General features: G+C 40.6%; 1 protein-coding gene across 4 annotated transcripts in view; it reads right to left on the minus strand.

Annotated features, from left to right (window-relative positions):
- The window catches only part of Pik3c2g (phosphatidylinositol-4-phosphate 3-kinase catalytic subunit type 2 gamma), a 349,836-nt gene that overhangs the window by 121,301 nt on the left and 206,814 nt on the right, over positions 1 to 21,721 (minus strand). For 3 of the 4 annotated variants that reach the window (XM_029478871.1, XM_021164809.2, XM_029478870.1), the window contains 2 exons: positions 7,081 to 7,261; positions 3,097 to 3,204 (listed from right to left, as the gene is read on the minus strand). In XM_029478871.1, coding sequence (XP_029334731.1) covers positions 3,097 to 3,204; positions 7,081 to 7,261 — 289 coding nt within the window. The remainder of the gene's footprint in view (positions 1 to 3,096; positions 3,205 to 7,080; positions 7,262 to 21,721) is intronic. The other variant, XM_029478872.1, reaches the window with a different exon arrangement.

Consider the following 21,721-nt stretch of genomic DNA (forward strand, 5'->3'; position numbering starts at 1 on the left):
AGTCTAGATAAGTTGTCTTGAAATTTTGAATTCCAATTCATGGGGCTTGTTTTGAAGGATGCCCAGTGAAAAGAAGAAGAAAAAGTGGCTGAGAACTGGGTTAGACACTTTCTATTCTCCTTGAATCTTTTCTGCCCTCATAGTTGCATCCCCTGTTTGCACATATAGAGTATTTATTAAAAGTCATGTCAAAATATCCTATGATTAACAACTACTATGTGCAAACCATTATCTAGATGCTACCAGAAAGGAACACTGCACCTAGTTAACATGTCAATGAAAGTTGGCGTGAAGGTGTATACCCATGCATTAAATGGAAACTACACAAAGGAGTTCATCACAGTTGAATGAAGCAGCATCTGAACAATAAAGTCATTTGGAGGCGAACTATATCTTGAAGGTTCTGAGAGACAAGCTTATTCAAAAATAGGCAGAGGAAGGGTTTCCTGGGTGGGGAAAGTCAAAAAACAACTTAAAATTTGAAGTCTAAAGGGTGGATTACAAAGGTCAGACCCAGGGGGCAGGAAAGACCGAATCAAAGGCTTGTAGATGACTTTATGTTTGGTAAAATGGAAAAGCTACAAAGGACAAGGGAAGATAGAAGGCAAAAGAAAAAAAAAATGGATGAACTCTGACCTTGACCAGCAGAGATTATTGACTCAGATATAAAAATAGAAGGAAAAAAAAACTGTCAGTAAATATAATGTCCGACGCTTGCTTTTCCATCCAAAGAGTTAGAAGCACTAAGTGCCTCTCAGCTTCTTCCGCTGGTCATACCTCAGCAACTCAAAGAGATTTCTCAAAGGAATTGCAAAATTAATAGTTCCCTGGGTGGGTGTGGTTGACAATTTTTTTATTTTATTTATTTGTCTATTCATTTATTTTTGTAAAGAAAGCACAACTCAAGCCTAAGACCCTTCCTTTCTGCGTCTGAGAGCAATGCTTTATTAAAGAAATTGTGTGAGGCCTGAGTTTTTCTCCCTCCGATAGAACACAGACTGGAGACTTTCCCATATTTACTGAAGTCATCAGACTCACTGGCCTATGCATCCAAATAGCCTCCCTGGGTCACTTGTACAGCTTTTCACCAGACTAGGTTCTCTGACAGCAGTGAGAACGAACGGCACTGAAACCGAAGACCTCATATTTATTACATTCATAAAGTCCCTCACCAGTGTGCATCTTTTGGTGTATAATGAGGTGTGAATTTTGATTGCATATGTTTACATGATTAGACATTTAGATGGTGGTTTTGTTTATGTGACATCTGTATTACAGAAGGAGAGAGAATGCCTGGTCGCATTGCACTGAAAAGGATTGTCTGTGCTATGGCTTCCTTGCAGGCAACGATGAAGAGTTCTAAATGACAGATTTGTCCGAATTGTCTACATGTATGCATTTCTCTCCCATCATGGAGGTTCTGATGGCAAATAAGACTCTTCCTCTAACTGAAGGCCCTGTCACACTCCTGGCTTACACATGGCTTCTACAGTGTAGGCTCTAGGATGCTCTGCAAGCATCTCTATTAGAATGGAGAGCTTTCACACATTCATTTCAGTGGTAAAGTTTCTTACCCCACTGCACTGTGGGATTAAAGAACAGACTAAGATTTGCCACATGACAGTGCCATATTATATCAGTGGAATCCATTGTTGTACCACAGGTGTACAGCTCTGTTCCAGACAGAGGGCATCACAGCAAATAGGGCCAGGAGGTGGCTTTACTTGTGGCAGACCCTGAGCCTCAGGATAGCACTTCCAGTGTAGAGAAGGAGTATATTCTTAGCAGTAGGGTAAGAGACAGCACTTCCCATATTGTTGACTGTGCAAGAACCATTCTTCAGCACAAACAGCATTTATAGCAACCTTCTACCTCAGGCATGCAAGCAAGTTATAGGTCTAAACCAAAATAGACCTATAATTTTAGTTGCCCAAATCAAACACACACACACCCATACACCCACCCCCACCCCCGACACACACACAATCCAAAGGAAGAAGCAAATACAAGATCTGTCGTCATTTCTATTTTTCTTTCTACTGTAAACACCTCTAACATGCATAGCTTCTAGCTATACATTGATCAATAAATGCACCCAACACTTGAAAACACAATTTTTTAAAGCATTAGTAATTTTATCCCATATGGATACATGCCAATTTATAGGACTTACTTAGTGTCTTGTTATTCTGCCCTATCCCCATATATGTTTGTGAAGCATGTCAGAAAAGTTTGTAAGGGGCCTTGAGAGTAGCAAAGTCATAGAGATTATGGTGCCCAAGTCTTTAGCAATCCATTTCCATTTATACTGCTACTAGATGGATTTTCTCTAACCATTGTGTTTGTTGTCTCATGACTTGACTTCAGTATCATTTACTGCTAATGCATGATAGCTTAACCTCTTCACTTTTAAATCTCACTCATCAATCATTTTCCCTATTAGTGTCTTTCTACTCTAGCATTTCTGAGAAGGTGAATAATAAAGTTTGGTTGGAACAAAGGAGAAAGAGAGATTCTAAGTCAGAGAGGTGATCGATTGAGGAAGTACCACGTGACAGAGGATCAGGAAGTCCTGAGTTTGGAAATACTGGGAGAGGCTTTACAGACATGGTTAAAAAAAATCACAAAATATATAATATAACATACTGATATCTGGACACTGATGAATATTAAATTGAATCAAAATGGGAGATGGATAGCTAAATATATTAATGTAATACACATGTTATACACAGATTATTATTAGGCATGAAATTGTAACCAGCTCTGCCAGCTGGTCCGTCCCTTATTAACTCACAGGGATATGGAAAAGTTTCACATATGGAGTCACCAATTCAAGCTCCCAAAGTAGTAAAACAGATCCCTTCAGTGTGAGAAAGACCTTTGTTCTCTTTTATATGTCAATAAACTGTGTTTATTTCTAAACCAACAAATTATACTACAGGATTAGTGTTTACTCTTCTGTGTGAATGGGGTTAAATTATTTTTCTTAAAGTAGTTGCAATATTCATTTTTGAGTTAGTGCGTAACATATTTGATGAACTAAAGAATGAAAAAAAAAAATGGCCTATTCAACAATTAAGTAAATTGGCTTACATCCCGATCAACTCCTTTTATGCACAGTGCCGGGTTCAGAGGAAGATGGCAAGTCTTTATATCTTTAAAGAATTCTTCTACACTGCCAATCTCTTTCTTTAGCACATCCTACAAGGGAAAAAATCAGAAAAACAATGTTTAAAAAATTGTAAAGAACTCAACTCCTTTTGAGTTACCACTTCCTTGTATTGATTAAATAAACTCTTAGTCAGAGTAGTGTTGTGGTTGACACCGTATCAGGCAGGTGATACATGATGCATGATGGAGGAGCAGGCAATAGACAATGAGTGGAGGTGAAAACACCAGCAAAAGAGGTCATGTCCTGTCTCAATGACCTCAGATTTAACCAGAAGCAAACATCAAATAAAGCCTTGTACTCCTGTCAAAAATCAGAGTGGGTAAGACTTGACTGTGGTCCACTGACTTCAAACACTGTATTAAGCAATTATTAACTTGATCTTTCTCAAATAATTTCCCCAAATATTCATTTATAGCTATCAAGTTTTATAAGTAATAGACAGTGCATTTTACAAATGATATTTACACACCTTAGTGAGTGTGACAAAAACTGTCGATGACATGGTGCTGTGGGGACAATACTTTATGTAAACAAATAGTTCATTCAATACCACCGAGTACACTTCTAAGCCCTTCTCACCCTAGGTTTGACAAACATGAAATTTAATCTGGTTAATAGTGTTTAATTCTCAGAGTTTCTTAGCTATTACTTTTGCTTCATATTAAATGACAAAATCTACTTCTTCCAGGATCTGGAAGAAGAAGGGAAATTCCACTCTGATTTTTTTTTCCATTTCTCCTTTTGCATATTTTATTTGTGGATTTGCCTGATGAATATCATGAAGAGGAATCTATACTTCAAAAAGACAGACCCTAAATCAACAAACCCCACAGAATCAAATTTCCCCAGGAATTGCACTTTTTCACACACAAGAAGAGCTTGCCAATGGTTCTGACCACTCATCTCATAGTTAATTAGCTCAGACATATTCCTTGTTTTTTGTTGGATATTTTATATGAAGGTGCAACATTGCTACAAGTCAATGGAAGAAGTTATCAGTCCCCTTTGCCCTGGTTTGGCCTAATTATAAGAAAAACAAATTTCCTTTATGAGTTTCCATTTTCTAATTTCTCTTGCACTTCATCGAAGCTAAGGAGAAGTTTTGATGGATCATGGTGTCTGGTAATACCTCCACTAAGCAAACCCTTTGCACCATTTTCTTCAGTTAGATTTAATTCAGTGCTTTTTATTTAAGCAGAAAATAAAATAATGTTTTTTTGAAATTGTTATCAGGATGGGAGATGGCTCAGGAGGTTAAAGTGCTTTTCAAGAAAGCCCGACAAGCCAAGTAAGAACCCCAGAGTCCACAGTAGAAGAGAACCAACTCTTGAACCTTGTACTCCCTCTTCCATGCCCACACCACATGTATGTGCATCCCCTGAGATGTCATACATATACACAATCCTAAGAAAACCAAATTAACAAGAGAACTCCTCAGGGATCATGATGGAAGAGAGAGCAGAAAATTTATAAAAGTCAGAGATAGCTGTTGATTGATATAAAAATGTCTTTTGTAAACATGAAGGGCTATTACACACACACACACACTAACAGCACTTGTGGCTGGATGAATAAGATCTGCATAGGATCAAGCCAGCCAAGGTCTGAACATGGATGGCAGAGTGGCTCACAAAGTCCTAGCTGAAGAGCTGTTGGTAACTTATGGCTATAGGGAGAGTCAGAGTCAGAGACAGAGATGATAGGCTGCTTGTGCACCGGTGGATGGCCTCATACCCATTCACATATGGAAGTTCTGAGTGGACTCAGTGGTTTTGAGAACAAACAGATGAAGCTGGGAGGGAAAATGGTAGGGAAGATACAGTAGGATGTGAGGGGACAGAAAGGGATGGAGTTGATCAAAACCACATTACATGTATGAAATTCTCAGATGGCCTAGTCGGCCATCACTGGAAAGAGAGGCCCATTGGACACGCAAACTTTATATGCCCCAGTACAGGGGAATGCCAGGGCCAAAAAGTGGGAATGGGTGTGTAGGGGAGTGGGGGGGTATGGGGGACTTTTGGGATAGCATTGGAAATGTAATTGAGGAAAATACGTAATAAAAAAATACTGAGGTATAATACAACGGTAAAGTTTGTAGAAACAGATATCCACTGCCCTGTCTGCCTCTCATGTGCCCTCCTCTTATTTCCATTGAAAAGGTATTTGTTTTGTTCCAATACTGCCACTTGAGGTGAAAGAGTTAGTGATAATCTCTGGAACTTGATGTCCATTTTCAAAAAGGTGCTGAACTTATTGAGCTATGGTGTACATCTGAACCCTAGGGGACTCTTAACCAAGAGATTTGAGAAACAAATAAACGAAAAACTAAATCAAAATTTCTGGAACATTCTGCCAATGCATTTAACTCGCTACCATTTTTTTCTGGTCTAACATTAGAAAATAATTAAATGCCTTAAAGTAATATAGAGACATCGAAGGGCTTAGAAGGTACTGCTTGTTACATGTCTGAAGTGTCCTTGTGGTATTTATATGCTTCCCATTGAAGAATACATTTCATATTTGCCCATTTTAGTCTACCTCCTCCCACATCAGTGAAATAGTATAGCCACGGGCATTCTTATCAAAGGCAGTAGTGATTTCCAGTGGAAATCTTAGTTTGGAAAAGAAATTTAGTACATTTTGTGTGTTGCTATTTTATGAAATAAAAATAATTTTGTTGATTTTTAGACAGTGAGCTATGAGTTTCCTTGAAAACAAGATTATGTTTTGGACATATTTAGATCCTTATCTTCTTGTAAGTGGTAATAATCAACTGTTATTGGATAGCTTTCTTTATGCAGAGGGTGGGTGTCCACTGCCCACCTGAGTATGTAGCATCAGACTTAAAACAACTTTCTTAATGGTCCCTATCAATGAAGAGAGCTAATCATGCAGCTAATTAAAAAGATCCAATGTGCTTCATTTATGTCAAGAAAAAGAATAGTTAGATGCAGCTAGGCCAGTGAGAAAGAGACAGAGAATTTTAGCTATTGGGGATCTTAGTAAAAATATGACTACCCATAGTACTGCTGGTATTTGTTTAATTAGATTTATTTGTTATCAAAAATGCTTTTTTAGAACAATATAGAGCTAAATTGTGATCTTCTCCCATAAGCCTGATTGTGGTGCTGTGTTAAGCTTGCAACCCCGGGGTCTGTAGAGATCATGCAGTAGTTCTTAAATGCTATGAGTGTTTGCTGATCGTCCAGAAGCGTCCAGTTCTGTTCCCAAAGCCAAAGCCAGGCAACTCACAACTGCCTGTAACTGCAGCATCAGGGTTCTACTGTCGTCTTCCAGCCTCTGGGAACAACCACCCACACATGTGCACACTCACACACGGACCTTTTCACATTTACACAAGTGCACACTCATTTACACATGTGCACACTCACACACGGACCTTTTCACATTTACACAAGTGCACACTCATTTACACATGTGCACACTCACACACGGACCTTTTCACATTTACACAAGTGCACACTCATTTACACATGTGCACACTCACACACGGACCTTTTCACATTTACACAAGTGCACACTCATTTACACATGTGCACACTCACACACGGACCTTTTCACATTTACACAGGTAAAAGCAAAATACAATTTAAAGAAAAAATGATTTCATCGGGATTTTTTCCTTGCTCAAAGTTCTTTCAAGTTTGAGTCTCCTTGCCATGGCAATCCTGTGTCAAACACGGCTACTTACCAGTCATTTGTGTTCCAGTGGTTGAGACTATTACTAACTTTAAGAAAAGTAAATGAAGCAAGTACTTAATTTAAACTTCTTTTTAACTAAGTGTGTTTGAGGAATCTGTTTTCTAAGATGCAAATCTGAAACAGCTGACTCAAAAGGCAGACACCTCACATTATGCTAACGATTGATTTCTTTCACCAACCTTTCTCTGAGGGTCACTGGCCGACTTCACTTTTTCTCCGATATCACCCAGAAGTTTGACAAGTTTCTGCTCCTTGGAAAGCTCTTCATTCAGGGCTTCTCCTGCACAGAACTGGAGAGCGGCCAACAGCTCCTGATACCAGCTTTTAAAGTAGGCTTCACCTTGGGCATCCCGCAGCAGCCTGGGGGGAATCAGAAAGAAGTCTTGTATTTAAAGTATCTAAAGGAAGTTTTGTTTCTTAAACCACCCCCAGCAGGAACCATAAGTCTGTTTTAGAGGAATCTGTCTGTGGTGGCTTGGGGCAGTTTAGCAGCTTAAAACAAGGAGAGTGCTGTGTGTTTGTTAGCAATAATCAGAGTTCACCTGATAGCTAACGAGCCTCCAAGAGAGAAGAATCAATGAAAAAGCTGCCCTTCCTCATTTTTGATGAGGAAGTTTTTGATGGGCTTTCTCTTCTGTCACTCGGCGTAATTCTATAACAAACCCTTAAGCCAGGACATCTCAGACTAAAATGTCGGCAGAATTTAGAATCACTTTTTGCTTTTTAAACAAGATACAACTCCATATTGTAATTTAACTATGAAGCCCACCTTTTTGTCAAATTACCTACCCCGATCCATCTCATACCTATGTACTGATCCCACCCCACCCTCAACATGGCCCCCGATGATCTGAAGGAAGATGCTGTAAAGGTAAGAAACTGTTCTGTTTGTTTCCAGACATTTTTGAATTCAGCGCTTAGCTCTACACTGTATATGCCACTTAAGCTGGAACATTCTGTGTGTGTTTGTGTTTGTGTGTATATGTATGTGTGTCTTAGTTTTTTAGAGATGTGTGTGTGTGTGTGTGTGTGTGTGTGTGTGTGTTTATCTGTATGTATGCATGCAGGTGCCCTTGAAGGCCAGAAGAGGGTATCAGATACCCTGGACCTGGAGTTATAGGTGACGGTGGGTCTCCAAGCTGGATGCTGGGAACTGAATCCTGGTTCTTTGCAGGAGCTCCAAGTGCTCATATTTTCTGAGCATCACTTCTGACCCTGAATTTTCTTTCTTTATGTGTAAAATACTGATCCTCACTGTGCACAGCTGTATAGAATGAAGAGTGCTGACATAATCAGGTATTTAACACCTTAGAGCATGAAATCCACCTGCATTTTGCAGCTTCCACATGTCAGCTTCTGTGCTCCTGGCTGTCTGTTCATGAATGGCGCAGACTGTGGGTGAGGGACTCACAAAGAGAGGGAATGGTGACAGGAATTTGATTACTCTGTCTGCCACTTGGTAATTTATGTTGCCTTGAAAGCAATTACAATATGCTAAGATCTTACTTTCTATTATGCCCTAAAACACAAGAGCAGAATAAAAAGGAACAATTCCTTTGAAACTTAACCACTCTCAGATTGATTCTTGTAATCTTAATTAGACTTTAATTTTCTCCCTGTTTGAAAGTGGTATTCAAGGTGCTAGAAAAAAAATATGGGAGAAGAATACTGGAAAAATGATGCTTAGCATTATAGTAACAACAACATCAATAAGAACAACGAAAAAATAACCCAAACCAAACCAACCAACCAACCAACCAACCAACCAACTAACCAAATAAACAAAACCCCCCAACAAAACTAAAACAACAGAACCAACCAACAATCCAACTTAGCAACCAACCAACCAAGCAACAAACCAACCAACAAACCAACCAACGAACCAATCAACCAACCAACCAACCAACAAACCAACTTAGCAACCAACCAACCAACCAACCAACAAACCAACCAACCAACTTAGCAACTAACCAACCAACAAACCAACCAACCAACCAGCCAACAAACCAATTTAGCAACTAATCAACCAATAAACAAACCAATCAAACAAAAAATAGAAGTGTGCATTGTGAAAAAAGAAGGCTTTTCTTAGGCTCACAGTCTGAGGGCACCATCTACCACACCAGGAACATAAGGCAGCTTATCCCACCACAGCAACGGGCAGGAAGCAGAAGCCATGAATGCTGGTGCTTAACTCATTTTCTCTGTTTTATTCAATTCAGTATCTCTGGCCCATAAAATGATGCTGTCTACATTTAGAGGTGTCCTTCAAGTTCAGTAAACACAACCGATGAACTCCTTAAAGACACAGCCGGACCAGAGACTTGTCTTCAAAGTGAGTCTAGATCTTGCCAACATGTTGACAGCTGGCGTAAACCATCATGGTCGGTGTATTTCTTCATCTTTGGTTTTGTGCCCTTGCCCTACACATAGTACGCTGCAAAAGCTCTAACTATGCACACGGTCATCTGCTAAGCTCTCTGCTCTTGTACATTTCAAGCTTAGTCGATTGAGTATGTGGTTTTAAAAATGAGTGTGTTTTCTTTCCTAAGCTTGGGCAGAGCCACTTCATCTTAGCTACCTCAATCATCATCCTAAAGGAAATATAAAATTGTGTGAACTTGCAGTTCTTATTTACTCCTGGAAAGCACGAAAGCACATATACAGAAAAGCCCTCCAAGGAGCTGAGTGATCCATGGCGGGAATGATAGGCTGTGCAGACAACCTGACCATCAAAGGAAGAGCAAACGATAAAGAGACTTTGATTCTCACTCCATGCTGTGAGTTTCTAAGTGCCTGACAGGTCACAAATGGACCTAGGTATCACTTGAAGATTCCCAGAAAACATGTGGCCATGCACATGGACACAAATCTGCAAGGTCAGGCAAACCCATGTGCAAGGTGTTTTACATAGAACTATGTCTTCTGATGGGGTAGTGCATCATTTTATGGTTTATTTGGGTTCAGTGAATTAAGGAGTTTCCATTTCCCACATAAGTATTTGTCAGTTTTCCTACACCTTGAATACTGAGTCAGATGTGCTCTGAACTATTATTTTACCCTGTTCCCGTTTGTTAAGTACAAATCCATGATCATTGAACTCCTGCGCATATATGATCAAAAGGTATTATTCTGCACTAATGAAGCCCACAGGTTTTTACTAAAATAAACCAAAGAAAAGGTCTATTTTAGGCTTGCTGTCGTAAGGGCGGCCAGAACTGGGTAGTTAATTGCTCTTTTAATACTTTTATTTCTTATTCTATCAGAAAAAAATGACTTTTCTTCTAAGCCATATATTTGCAGCCTTCCAGTTCAAGAAGGAAAAATACCAGTTTGATTCCTTGTCCACAGTAGAGTAAAGCAGAAGAGGTTTGCATAGATAACATGTGACCTTGATGTAAAGCTCATTAAAGTTAAGAACTCTCAGAGGCTTCTGTTGGGATTATTCTTGGAATATGTTGCTGGCTTAAGCCCCAAATCCTGAGAAGAACACATGCTCTCGAGGTGAAGTGGGGATCAAGCTCTATGTGTAAGGAGTTTGTTTTTACACATGGCAGAAATAAATTCAATCAGTGTTAGCGATGGCCACGAGGGCCCAATTATACAGACACTTTTAATAGTCATAGAAATGAACAGGACCCTTAAGTTTCAACAACCGCAGCGATAGTTGGAGTGCATAGCTTTTGAGTGGGGCATAACTCAGTTGGGTGTCAGTGACCTTCCATCTGAGGACAGGCAACAGTCCTCATGCTGTGGTTTTTCACTCATTGCTCCTGTTTATAAGAAACTAGAAATTAGTTGGCAACTGTCTCTTGAGCATTACAGTAATCCTTTTTTGGAAAAGATTGCCAAATGAAATGTTTAAAAAATAGAAAAGTGAAGGTCAAGGGACTGAGAACTATCAGACTCGTTTAAAGAGCAGACTTTTAAAGATGCAGAGAATGTGATCATGCACAGACCCTGAGTTAAATCTCAAACTCCCAGAGACTGTCCTTCCTGTGGCCTGCAAGATCCAGCTGTGACTCAATCCCTTATCATCTTGTCCAGCTACCTTGATGACCTTATAATACTATGTCCCAGGCAACATTAAAACAAACACACACATGTAGAACCCAGGCAGCTAGGAAGGATTTTTTTTTGACTATGTTCAATATCACAGACAGGAAACAAGAGTAAAGGAAAAACAAGTTGAGTGAGAGAATGTCTGTCAGGAAGGTATGTCCCTAAATTAAACGTCTTCCCCTGGACACAGAGATGCTCAGAATGGCCACAAACCTGACAAGCATGAAATGAAGGGTTCCTTTGGATATTCAGACACTTCTGAATTTCCTTCATGAACCTAGCTGCACCTGGGCGCATGGCAAGCAACCTGCTGGAGCCACAGGGAAAGTAGAGAGAATCCCCATCCCATTAATCTACCAGCAGGACAGCTCAGAGAAATCACACCATCCAGTCCCCTCTGTCTCAAAATTCTCTTCAGTCTTTCTGCTCTTAATTTAAGTTCGCCACAGCATGCCCTGCAACATAGGGGCTAGCTCAGATTTTTACCACTGTGAACTCCCTGTTCATGAAGAGAGGCATCATCATCATCCATTAACAGAAAGGGATGGAGTCCCATCATTATGAGCAACTACAGGCTGCTCGAAGACTCCTGCTTGCTCCATCTCCCCCTGCATGTGTGGCTGTGATTTGAGGTGTGTCGACCAGGAAACTAGTGCTAGAAAACACTAGGATACTCTAGGATATGAATTCTTCAAGGACACTTAGAACCCTGGGAGAGATAAAGGCTGAGATCCAACACTTGATAAGGAATTGTTAATATTAATATTTTAGTAGTATGGCTAATTTCATTTTAATTTCATCTGACTGTCTGAGAGACTTCATTAGCACTTCACACTGAGGGGCGTGACATACCGTTGACAGAGTCCTTTGATGGGTCCATTGTCAACACACAGAATTGCTCTTCCAAAAATATTCATCATGTTAACATTGCATATCAGCGTGGGTTACAACAAATATGTGCTTTCCAATCAATTGATATCAGACACTGCCTATTTACCGAGAATTAGCAGCAACTTAGATATAAACCTGCTCATCCTAGCCAAATGGATGGACCTGGAGGGCATCATCTTGAGTGAAGTAACACAATCACAAAAGAACTCACACAATATGTATTCACTGATAAGTGGATATTAGCCCAAAACTTAGGATACCCAAGATATAAGATACAATTTGCTAAACGCATGAAACTCAAGAAGAATGAAGACCAAAGTGTGGACACTGTGCCCCTTCTTAGAATTGGGAACAAAACACCCATGGAAGGAGTTACAGAGACAAAGTTCGTAGCTGTGATGAAAGGATGGACCATTTAGAGACTGCCATATCCAGGGATCCATCCCATAATCAGCTTCTAAACGCTGACACCATTGCATACACTAGCAAGATTTTGCTGAAAGGACCCAAATATAGCTGTCTCTTGTGAGACTATGCAGGGGCCTAGCAAACACAGGAGTGGATGTTCACAGTCAGCTATTGGATGTATCACAGGGCTTCCAATGGAGAAGCTAGAGAAAGTACCCAAGGAGCTAAAGGGATCTGCAACCCTATTGTTGGAACAACATGATGTACTAACCAGAACCCCGGAGCTCTTGTCTCTAGCTGCATATGTATCGAAAGATGGCCTAGTCGGCCATCAATGGAAAGAGAGGCCCATTGGACTTGCAAACTTTATATGCCCCAATATAGGGGAATGCCAGGGCCAAAAGAATGGGAATGGGTGGGTAGGGAAGTGGGGGGCGCTATGGGGGACTTTTGGGATAGCATTGGAAATGTAATTGAGGAAAATATGTAATAAAAAAAACCCTGCTCATAAAGAGAATGCATAGAAAATAGTTAAGTCTTGTTTTTTTAGAAATTATTTATACTTTTAGAACTTTTAAATATAGAAGGTGTTCTATAAGAGAGTCAACGGACCCCACTTAAGTACCTTAGCTATAGTTGATGATCATGTTTTGTCATAGGCAGACATTCTACTGTGCCCACACTGGGTGGTGAACGTGATTAATTGTTCCAACCCCGGGCTTTCTCTTCTGAAAAAGATTGTTCACCCCTTACTTTGCCATATGGCCTCCAGACCCCCACCCCCAAACGCAGCATACTAGTTGGGACCTCGCCAGCTCAACTATGTGGTTTGCCCTGGTGATGATGACCGAGGGACCAGATAGATTGTGTACTCTTGTTATACAGATAGGCTTCACATTCTGTTGTAGTTTAATGGAGCCTCTCATAGCTCTGCTTTCAGCAGGGAGAAGATTCAGGAGCTGTTTGTTTCTTGAAGGCATAGGTTCCGTGACCCTGTGGATCAGAGGTCACTTTAGGTTCTCAGAGCCTGGGGAAGTGAAGGAAGGTGCAGCCAAGAAGTGCTGCTTGCTGCAAGTCTCTGCAACCTGGACACCCCTGGGTTGCTATGGTAACAGTTGATAACCAGGAATAGTGATGCACACCTTTAGTCCCAGCACACAGGAGGCAGAGGCAGTCAGGTCTCTGTGAGTTCCAGGCCAATCTGGTTGACTTGGTGAGTTTGAGACTGTCCAGGGCTGCACAGTAGGACTTTGTCCCAAAATTAACTTAAACAATAGATGAATACACCAAAGGCCATCCTTTCCCCTTTCTCCTTCTTCCTCTTCTGTTTTTATTTTCACACATTTGTTTGAATCAACTTTAGAATGCAGAAAATAGTTTTTAAACACCATCAGTGTCAGCACTGAGGATAATTGGGGCAAACCTAATTACTGAAAAATCAATAAAAAATTATCTATTGAATTAGATGAGTGATCAGTTCCCGCACACAGAAAAAAAGAAGAAAAACTTGAAACAATAAAAAATAGGTTTTTTTTTTTTTTTTTTTATCATGGATGATAAAAAGCCACGAAGAGCATTTAAAATAATGGTTTGGCTTGGCTCACTTGAATATGTAGATGCTTTCACATTACTGAATTTTTATTGTTATTTTATTACAACTAACATACTTTTTGACTCATTTAGAAGTCTGAATGGGTCTATGTGCCATCTGTTGCTTTGTCTAGCCAAATGTCACAGCATCTGAAAGGAGGTGGTCAGCCGGAATATCTTAGGCTAATACAAGCACCTGAGAAATGTTGAGACTTTTCAGGGTCTACAGGACAGGGTTAAACAAATGTGAAGGGCAATAAGAGGGGTGTCTATACATTCCTGGGAAACTGCGGGGTCCACTTCAGTGGCCGCATCTGGAGCCTGGTATGCTGAGCTGGGATGGATAGTTGTGGATGAAGAACTACCTGAATCCCCAGGTGGAATGATGCATATTCTTGTTGCCTTGGAGATGCCTGCAAAGACTTTATCTTGTACTGGATGTGGGGAGGTGAATCTCTTGTCTCAGGCTTGGGAGTCTACTGCAGATTAGGGCTCTTTAGGAAATAGATTGATGGCAGTGCTACACAAGACATTCCTCCTATTGGGCACTTTCTATATTTTCACAGATATGTTGCTTGAAAGCATGATGACCACTGAGTCATCAGTATCTTGGGACTGGAGCGGTTCTGGTATAACACTTATCCTTGAAGAGTTAAGTGTGGAGGGAGGCCCACAGAGAGTCCTTTATAGAGATTCTGGTGCATAGAAGCATGGAAGCCTGCCCCTTAGTGGAAGGTCTTGTCATTCACCCTGGGATTATGTGAACAGGAAGAGAAGCCAAGGCTGGCACATTGAGAAGGGCTAGTAAAGGACTGGGTAGCAGTCTGTAGCCTAGCTTTTTTACACAGCAGGGTTACCATTTTCTCGGGTTTTAAATAAAGCCATGAAATGTAGTTGTGTATGACCACATAGGTATAGGTCAAGGAGGATCCAAACCTGATCTCCCTCTATGAAAGTACACCCCCATCCCCACTCCCTCACACCCCCTACCCCACCCAAGGGCTCATAACTGATAATCACAGCATTCAATTTTTTCCCAGGCAAAACTTATCCATGGATGTCATCCATCTTGGGTTATCATTAACAACTAGGTTTGCTGTCTTGCAATGGTGCACTCTTAAGATCAACAGGAGGCTGCGATGGAAAAAGCTATGCTAAGCAGCTAAGTTCCCTTCTGAGATTTCTGAACCTATAACAGAAAATTAAAATGCCTTCCACTCATCCTGCTGAGGGGTATTGTTCACTACGTTCTAATCTACTCACATGGACTCAAGTCTCATGGTAAGTAGGTTGAATAACAGGATTTAAGAACAGAAGACCCGACTTCCTCATTCCCATTTCCAGGGCCTTAATATTCGGTTAGTTCTTTTTGTTCAAATCATTTTCTTAAAGTAAACACAGAGCTATGAATAGATGGTAGTGAGCTCCCTCAGAACACCTTCCCATGTTACTACCGTTCTTGTTAATTTGGAAAAGAAACATCACTGGAGGGATTGTGGCTTTGGCTACACAGACAAAGTTGTCTATAAAAGCCTTCTACCTTCATGTCTCACCTGAAATTTAGAATTCTTCTGATCCTGGAGCCCCTCCGAGGCTTAAATCCTAACCTCCTTCTACCCTGTCTTGTGTCTTTCGCTCCTGGCTATTTGTTGTCCTTCTCACGTCAGTCACATACCCTCATCGTGACTCACGTTCTGCAGAAATGAGTATCACCTAAGCGGGGAGTTGAATGACATGAATGACCTCTGGCTCACCCCTCATTTGATTAGTTAAGGGAACTGAGATTAAGGATTTACTGAGTTATTGACTATTGTATAGAACTCTTTCCGTGCTTCTGTGTTCAAGTTCACTGCAAGGTGATCTTGACCTTCTATCTGCATCAAACGCGACCAAGGGTTTGGGTGCATATAGAACGGTGGGAAGGGTCAGGAATGCACAGTCCAGCTCAAGGACTCTACTCTGATTCTTACTGCTGCTATCAAGCTTTCCCTTTACACACTGAGCCCCTTCCTGTGCTACATTAGGCAATTCACGCAGCAGCTCTGGGTATCTAACCCTTCCATCCCAAAGGCAAGGCTACTGTGGCGCATGGACATTAAACAACTAGACCAGGGTCAAAGTCAGTGGGCTGAGGATACAAACTGATCCCAGAACCCATACTCATTTCTCTGAGGCTATACCTCCTGACAGCCTGACAAGGCTGACACCACCAAACCCACACTAACATGGAATGTAGCAATAATTTTGCCAGTTCCATGTCCTATTTTTATTGGATCAGTTCGTCTTCTTTCTCTGCTTCTTAGCGCACTGAGGCCGCAGGATCTCACCTTGCTTTCTTTTCTTTCAAGTTCCTGTCTTCACTTGGTTCTGCTACCTAAAAATTCCTTGCCGAAACTCTGTCAAAAATCATTATTTTCCTTTTTAAAAAAACATGCAATTTAAATTTAAAAAATCTTGTTATACTAAGTATAACATTTGTATGAAATGTTTTAAGGTCGGAAGTCTTTCTCCTTCCCATCCCACCCAAAATGTGCATAGAAACAAGGACTCAAATTCAAATAACGCAAACCATTTGCCTGACTCACTCTTGCTCCAACCCTTTCTCCATTGAGAAAGTAAGGCCAACGTTAGGCTGTGGGAAAACCAGGCCTGCTGTGGACCCTACAGAACCGCAGGAGTGGACAGCATTGGCGAAGGGAGGTGGGAAAGAGGCCCAGGTGGAGAGGAATACACTGACGGCATCTGGGAATGCAAGGCTCCAGATGGACTGCACAAAGCTAACACGGATTCCTTGCACAGCACACCTTAATTGGACCCAGGATTCCAAATAACTCCAAGTTATGGCAGAAGAGGGATGGGACCTCTCTAACATCAGCACGTGTACAGAACAGTAAATTCTGCCTGACATATAATTAATGCTCAAAGCCTGCTGGTGGAATTTTAAATTAGGCAGCGAGATGACTGTTTTCCCCTTACTCTTGGAAAATATGGCTCTGAGTTCCTAACTCAGTCGTTTAATTTATTTATTTTTTTCAGAATACATGTACAGTTCTTTTAAAGGCAATGTCAGCAACTTTTTCATAAGGTTTCCTTAACAAAATTTCTTAAAGCAATTCCTTTGCCGAATGGAATGAATGTTTCATAAGAATAGCAACCTAATAATATAATAATAAAAAAGTCCTCTTTGCCCCCTACCTCTTGTTCCCATGCAGCTTCTGTGGAAAGCAGTATAATCATCATGTTGTGAAGTGAACAGCTCAGGGGTTTGAACACAGCTGGAGGGGCAGGGTTCCAGGTGTAAGACAAGGCTGGCTTTGACATAGCCCGTGTTCTTGACGCTTCCGTTTCATATCACAGCCAGGGTAGCTGCTTCAACCTTCATCTTTCAGGGTCACCAACAGCGTGGTTTGTCCTGTAAGGATTTGAAGGTCCCCTGGGATGCTTTCCACAAGATCTGGAGCTGTGTTTGATGTCCTGAGACATAGCTGGGATGTTCTTGTTCATCCCCATGAAAGAAGCTGTCCCTTGAAGTGGGCTGGTTCTTTTCAATCCATTGCTTTCAGGAACTCAGTGAAAACCTCCTGGTATCTTTTGAGACCTCCATGAGCTACCTAGCTAATTGCCTGTTGACTTATGTCATATTTTAGAGATACTGTGACACCAGAATGTACCTCTTAGGCAGGCATCTCCATAGGACACAAATGCAGAAGCAGTACCAGACACTTCCCACTTCTGACATTGTCACATTGTTCCAGAAGCCGCCTTCACCCTGAGCTTCTATAAAATGCTGACAACGTCTGTTGTCAAATCTGTTGGAAGCCCCCCTAACACTGGACATATATGAATATGGGAACTTTAAAGAGTTAACTAAAGTGAAGAAGGCCATAAGTGTGGGTCAATGGTCCAACAGGGCTAGTGTCCTTGTCAAAAGAGGAAGAGAGGATCATTTCTGAGGGATGTGCATGCAGAGAGAAGGTCACATAAGAGAACCGTCTGCCTACAAGTCAGATGCAGCCCCAGTCTTGGACTTTTGGCTTCCAGAACTATGAAAAAATACATTTCTGTTGCTTAAATTACCTGACCGTGTTATTCTTGTATTCATTAATTAAAATTTCAGTTAACTTAGTAATATACTGAAAATTACAGACTCCTAACAGATGTGTTTCCACATGTCTTTTCTTGGAATAATCAAACCTTTTTTCATAGCTTTATGTATAATATTTGCACAAAAATATAAGGCTCTCTTAACATACAATTTACTAATGTATATGAATTCAAAATAATCAAAACATAAATATGTATGTGAAGATTTTACAATATGTTAAAACTTTTTATTGATTCTTTGTGATTTTCACACCATGTACCCCAATCCCCCTAATCTCCCCAATCCTTCCAGTCTCTCCATATCCATGCTCTACCCTTCTTCCGGGAAAAGAAAAAAACAACTAAAAAATAAAATAAAAGTTAAATCATCTCTCCATGGAAGCTGTAGTATGTTGCTGCGGTTCACAAAGTATATATCTTTTTGCCCACACAGCTTTACTTGCAAATGTTCGTTGCAGTGAGTCATTGGTCTGGTTTGAGGCCTCTGGCTTCTGCTACACTGTGAATACTTCTGCTACACTGTGAACACTTCTGCTACTGGACTCATGAATACTGGATTCTAACTCCTCTCGGGTAGCCTGTTGTTGCTATCTGAGGTAGCATGGAGATCCTGCAGCTTTGGTTCTGTAGGACAGGCCCCTTTTTGAGCTTTAGAAGTTCATAGATGGCATAGATGTTGGGGTGGGCTAACTAAAGCCCTGGGCCTGGGTGGTAGCTGAGTAGGTCTGCGGGCCAGCTCTCCTGCATTCAGGCCATGGGGTCAGCTATTCAGTACTTCCCAGGTGAACACACACACACACACACACACACACACACACACACACAAAAGCCTTTAAAAGCAGCAAAAATAAATCATGAAAGGAGACAAAATATTCTGAAGGAAATAGCAGAGATCTTCTGTTACACTGTAATTTTAGGACTCAGATCATGGGAAAGCTTGGGAATGTTGTTAGTGAACAGAAGTAATTTCCTAATTAAGTTAACTTAGATGTCATTGGTAGTTAAACTAGCTAAGGCTAGGTGATTTGAAACTTTGAAACGAAAGTACCAGAACAGCCAATGGAAATGCAGTGTGCATGTAAATGAGGACAAGGAAGCCCCACTCATTGAATAAAAAACTAGAGCATTTATTTCCAGGGACTTCTTGAAATTTTGGTTTTTAAGATTTAGTATTGACTTCTGAAAATATTAGTACAAGACAATGTCAAACTTTAGAATCTGGTTTTATTGAAGATGTAAACAGTTATAGTAAAAAACCAAAAAAGTCTTGAGGTGGCTTCTGGAATTAAGGGTGACATAATAATATTCAGGGGGCTTTCATTTGTATTATAATATTGTTTTTATCTGTCTCCTTCTTAGAGGCTCTTTGTCTACTGTGGACACTGAATTACCTAGTCCTTTCTGAGTTTCTTCCTTTGTAATTACCCTTCACAGGAGGGTTTGGGACCCTTGCCTTGACATCAGTGAGGCTCTTTGTCTGCAAAGCCATCAGTGGGGGATAGACTATCATGCTTAAAGGGAAGATAATTGAAATTGCTTTGGGATTAATTGATTAGCAATTTTCTTACAAAAAAGTAGTAGTGTGGTTGACGGTGTGCCTTTCTTAGGAAATGGAATTTACTCTGGCATAACTGGAAAATTATTAATTTGCATCAAGAATAAAACACTTTTATGCTCTATCTTTGCAGTTTCTCCTCAAACATTATTTTCCGCTATGTCAGTGTTTTATGTTAAACAACCCTAATAATTCTAAGACTACTTGAAAACTAGACACATAGACACGTCACTATGTCCAGCCCTTTTCGTAAGAAATATTTACCTCTCTGGGATTAGGAACATCTTCCTGCCCTCAAGTATTCAAAAGACAAGTTTGGGAGTGAGATGTATCTGAGTTTGAAATGTGATGGGGCCATTTCATAGTCATGTGACACTTGGTCTTGCGGTTTAACACTTCTAACTGCAGTGGAACCCAGTGATAGCTAACTGGTGAGGTTTTGTTGAAGATTAGGTTACACAATTCCCCGAGGCAGCCCTTGTAGAAGTCTCATATTTCGATCAGCTCATTGGCAGTGGGAAAGGTTTTTGCTAGTATTATTAGTATACAGTGTCAACACAGCTCCTGCTCTGCAGACCTCAGAGGTAAACTTGGCAACAGTGTGCCCTACTCTAACTCCCACCACCCAAAAGCTTTACCAAACACGTCCTCATGGAAAAGTTCAGCTTCCCTCAATCAAAATAACAGCACTTGAAAGCACTCCTTGTCTACAGGCTGTTAGGCTTTCATGCTCAGTCTGCTAAAAGCAAGAATGGTGGAGAGCATCCTCCAGCATTCAGGACAAGTCGGGCTTCAAGGATATTCGAGTTCAATATCTTCAGTTGGTTTTATGTCATCACTAAAAGCACCAGGAAAAGAAAAAGAAAACCTCACTTCAGTAACAGTCAGGGCAGTGTGTAAGAAGCCTAGCAACAGCAGGGCATAGGGACAGAGGGAGGACCCACTGGATAGCTCTCTACGGCAACCACTGCTTTTACCCACAAGGTAGAATACAGTACACACTGGACAGTGGCTGTGGATGACTCGCCTTGAGTCACATAGCTGGGATCCTTGCTTTCAATAATCGATCTGGATTGGTTGAGTTTAATGTAGTTCTCATGAGCACAGATGGAAATCAGCTTGACATGGGTGGGTAAGCACCTGTCAGTGGTCCGTTCCTTAGTCCCAATAAACAAGGGCATTTTTCTTCTGAGAAGACAAACACCATTGTTTCTAGGGTAAAACTTGTACAGTACTAGAAAGAATAACTACTTATTTCAGAGTTTTCCCACAGAGGGGAAAAAAATTCAAGAATCACAGAAACTTAAGTTATAAAGTATACTTGGATTCTACAAATGCTGGTTGAAATAACCCATTTCATAAGTTGTTTTAAAGTAGAAAACTAGCTTCAATTTTTTTTCTCAACTGTGAAAAAATGCAAAGGCTTTGAAAATGGCATTTTATCTGGGACCCCAGTATTCTAGTTATTTATTTTCTGGAGAATATCCTCATTGAGAGTGGCCTCTGAAACTTGGGTTTCTCTGCTGGCTTCTCTTCTCATTTTAGAGTCAGTTCCTGGGAAACCTGTGGCTTGGAGCAATGTCATTTAAAGCAATATCACAATAGGAAACCTTTTTCTGTTTTAAAATGTCTAGGATAAGTGAGGAGAAAATGACTGAGCAAGATCCATCATATAAAATAAATGTCAACACACACATATGAATATATCCATATAGGCATATGTGCATCAACCCAGCCCCTATTGATGCAGTGTTGACTTAAACATGGCTATGAGGCATGGCCAAGGCAAGTAAAGCCATCACAAAGCTGACACTACAGAGGAGGGAGGCAGAAGACAAGCAGTTTCAGAAGGAGTATGCAGGTGATTAAAAATTTGGCATGAAAAAACTCAGCATGGGGCTTTAACTGACCACTTAGAAATATTCTTGTGCACCAGCCCAGAGTTCCCCCACCCAAAACATAAACTATCTACAGCTGCTTAATTTATAAAATGGGATATATCACAAAAGCACCAAACCTTACTGTGGGAGAAATGAAACTGTATAATTATGACCTCTTCTTACACTAAATAAAAGACTTTAATCTACTTCCCCCTTTCATGGATTTAGAAACTTAAATAATTTTTTTCTTTCAGTCAAGAATCGCAGAATACCTTTTCAACTCTGCAGCTGGGGAATTTAAATTAGTTTATACTTTGAATATGTTAAATG

The sequence above is a fragment of the Mus caroli genome, unplaced genomic scaffold, assembly GCF_978045245.1.
Source record: "Mus caroli unplaced genomic scaffold, Mus_caroli_1 scaffold_7, whole genome shotgun sequence".
NCBI lineage: Eukaryota > Metazoa > Chordata > Mammalia > Rodentia > Muridae > Mus > Mus caroli.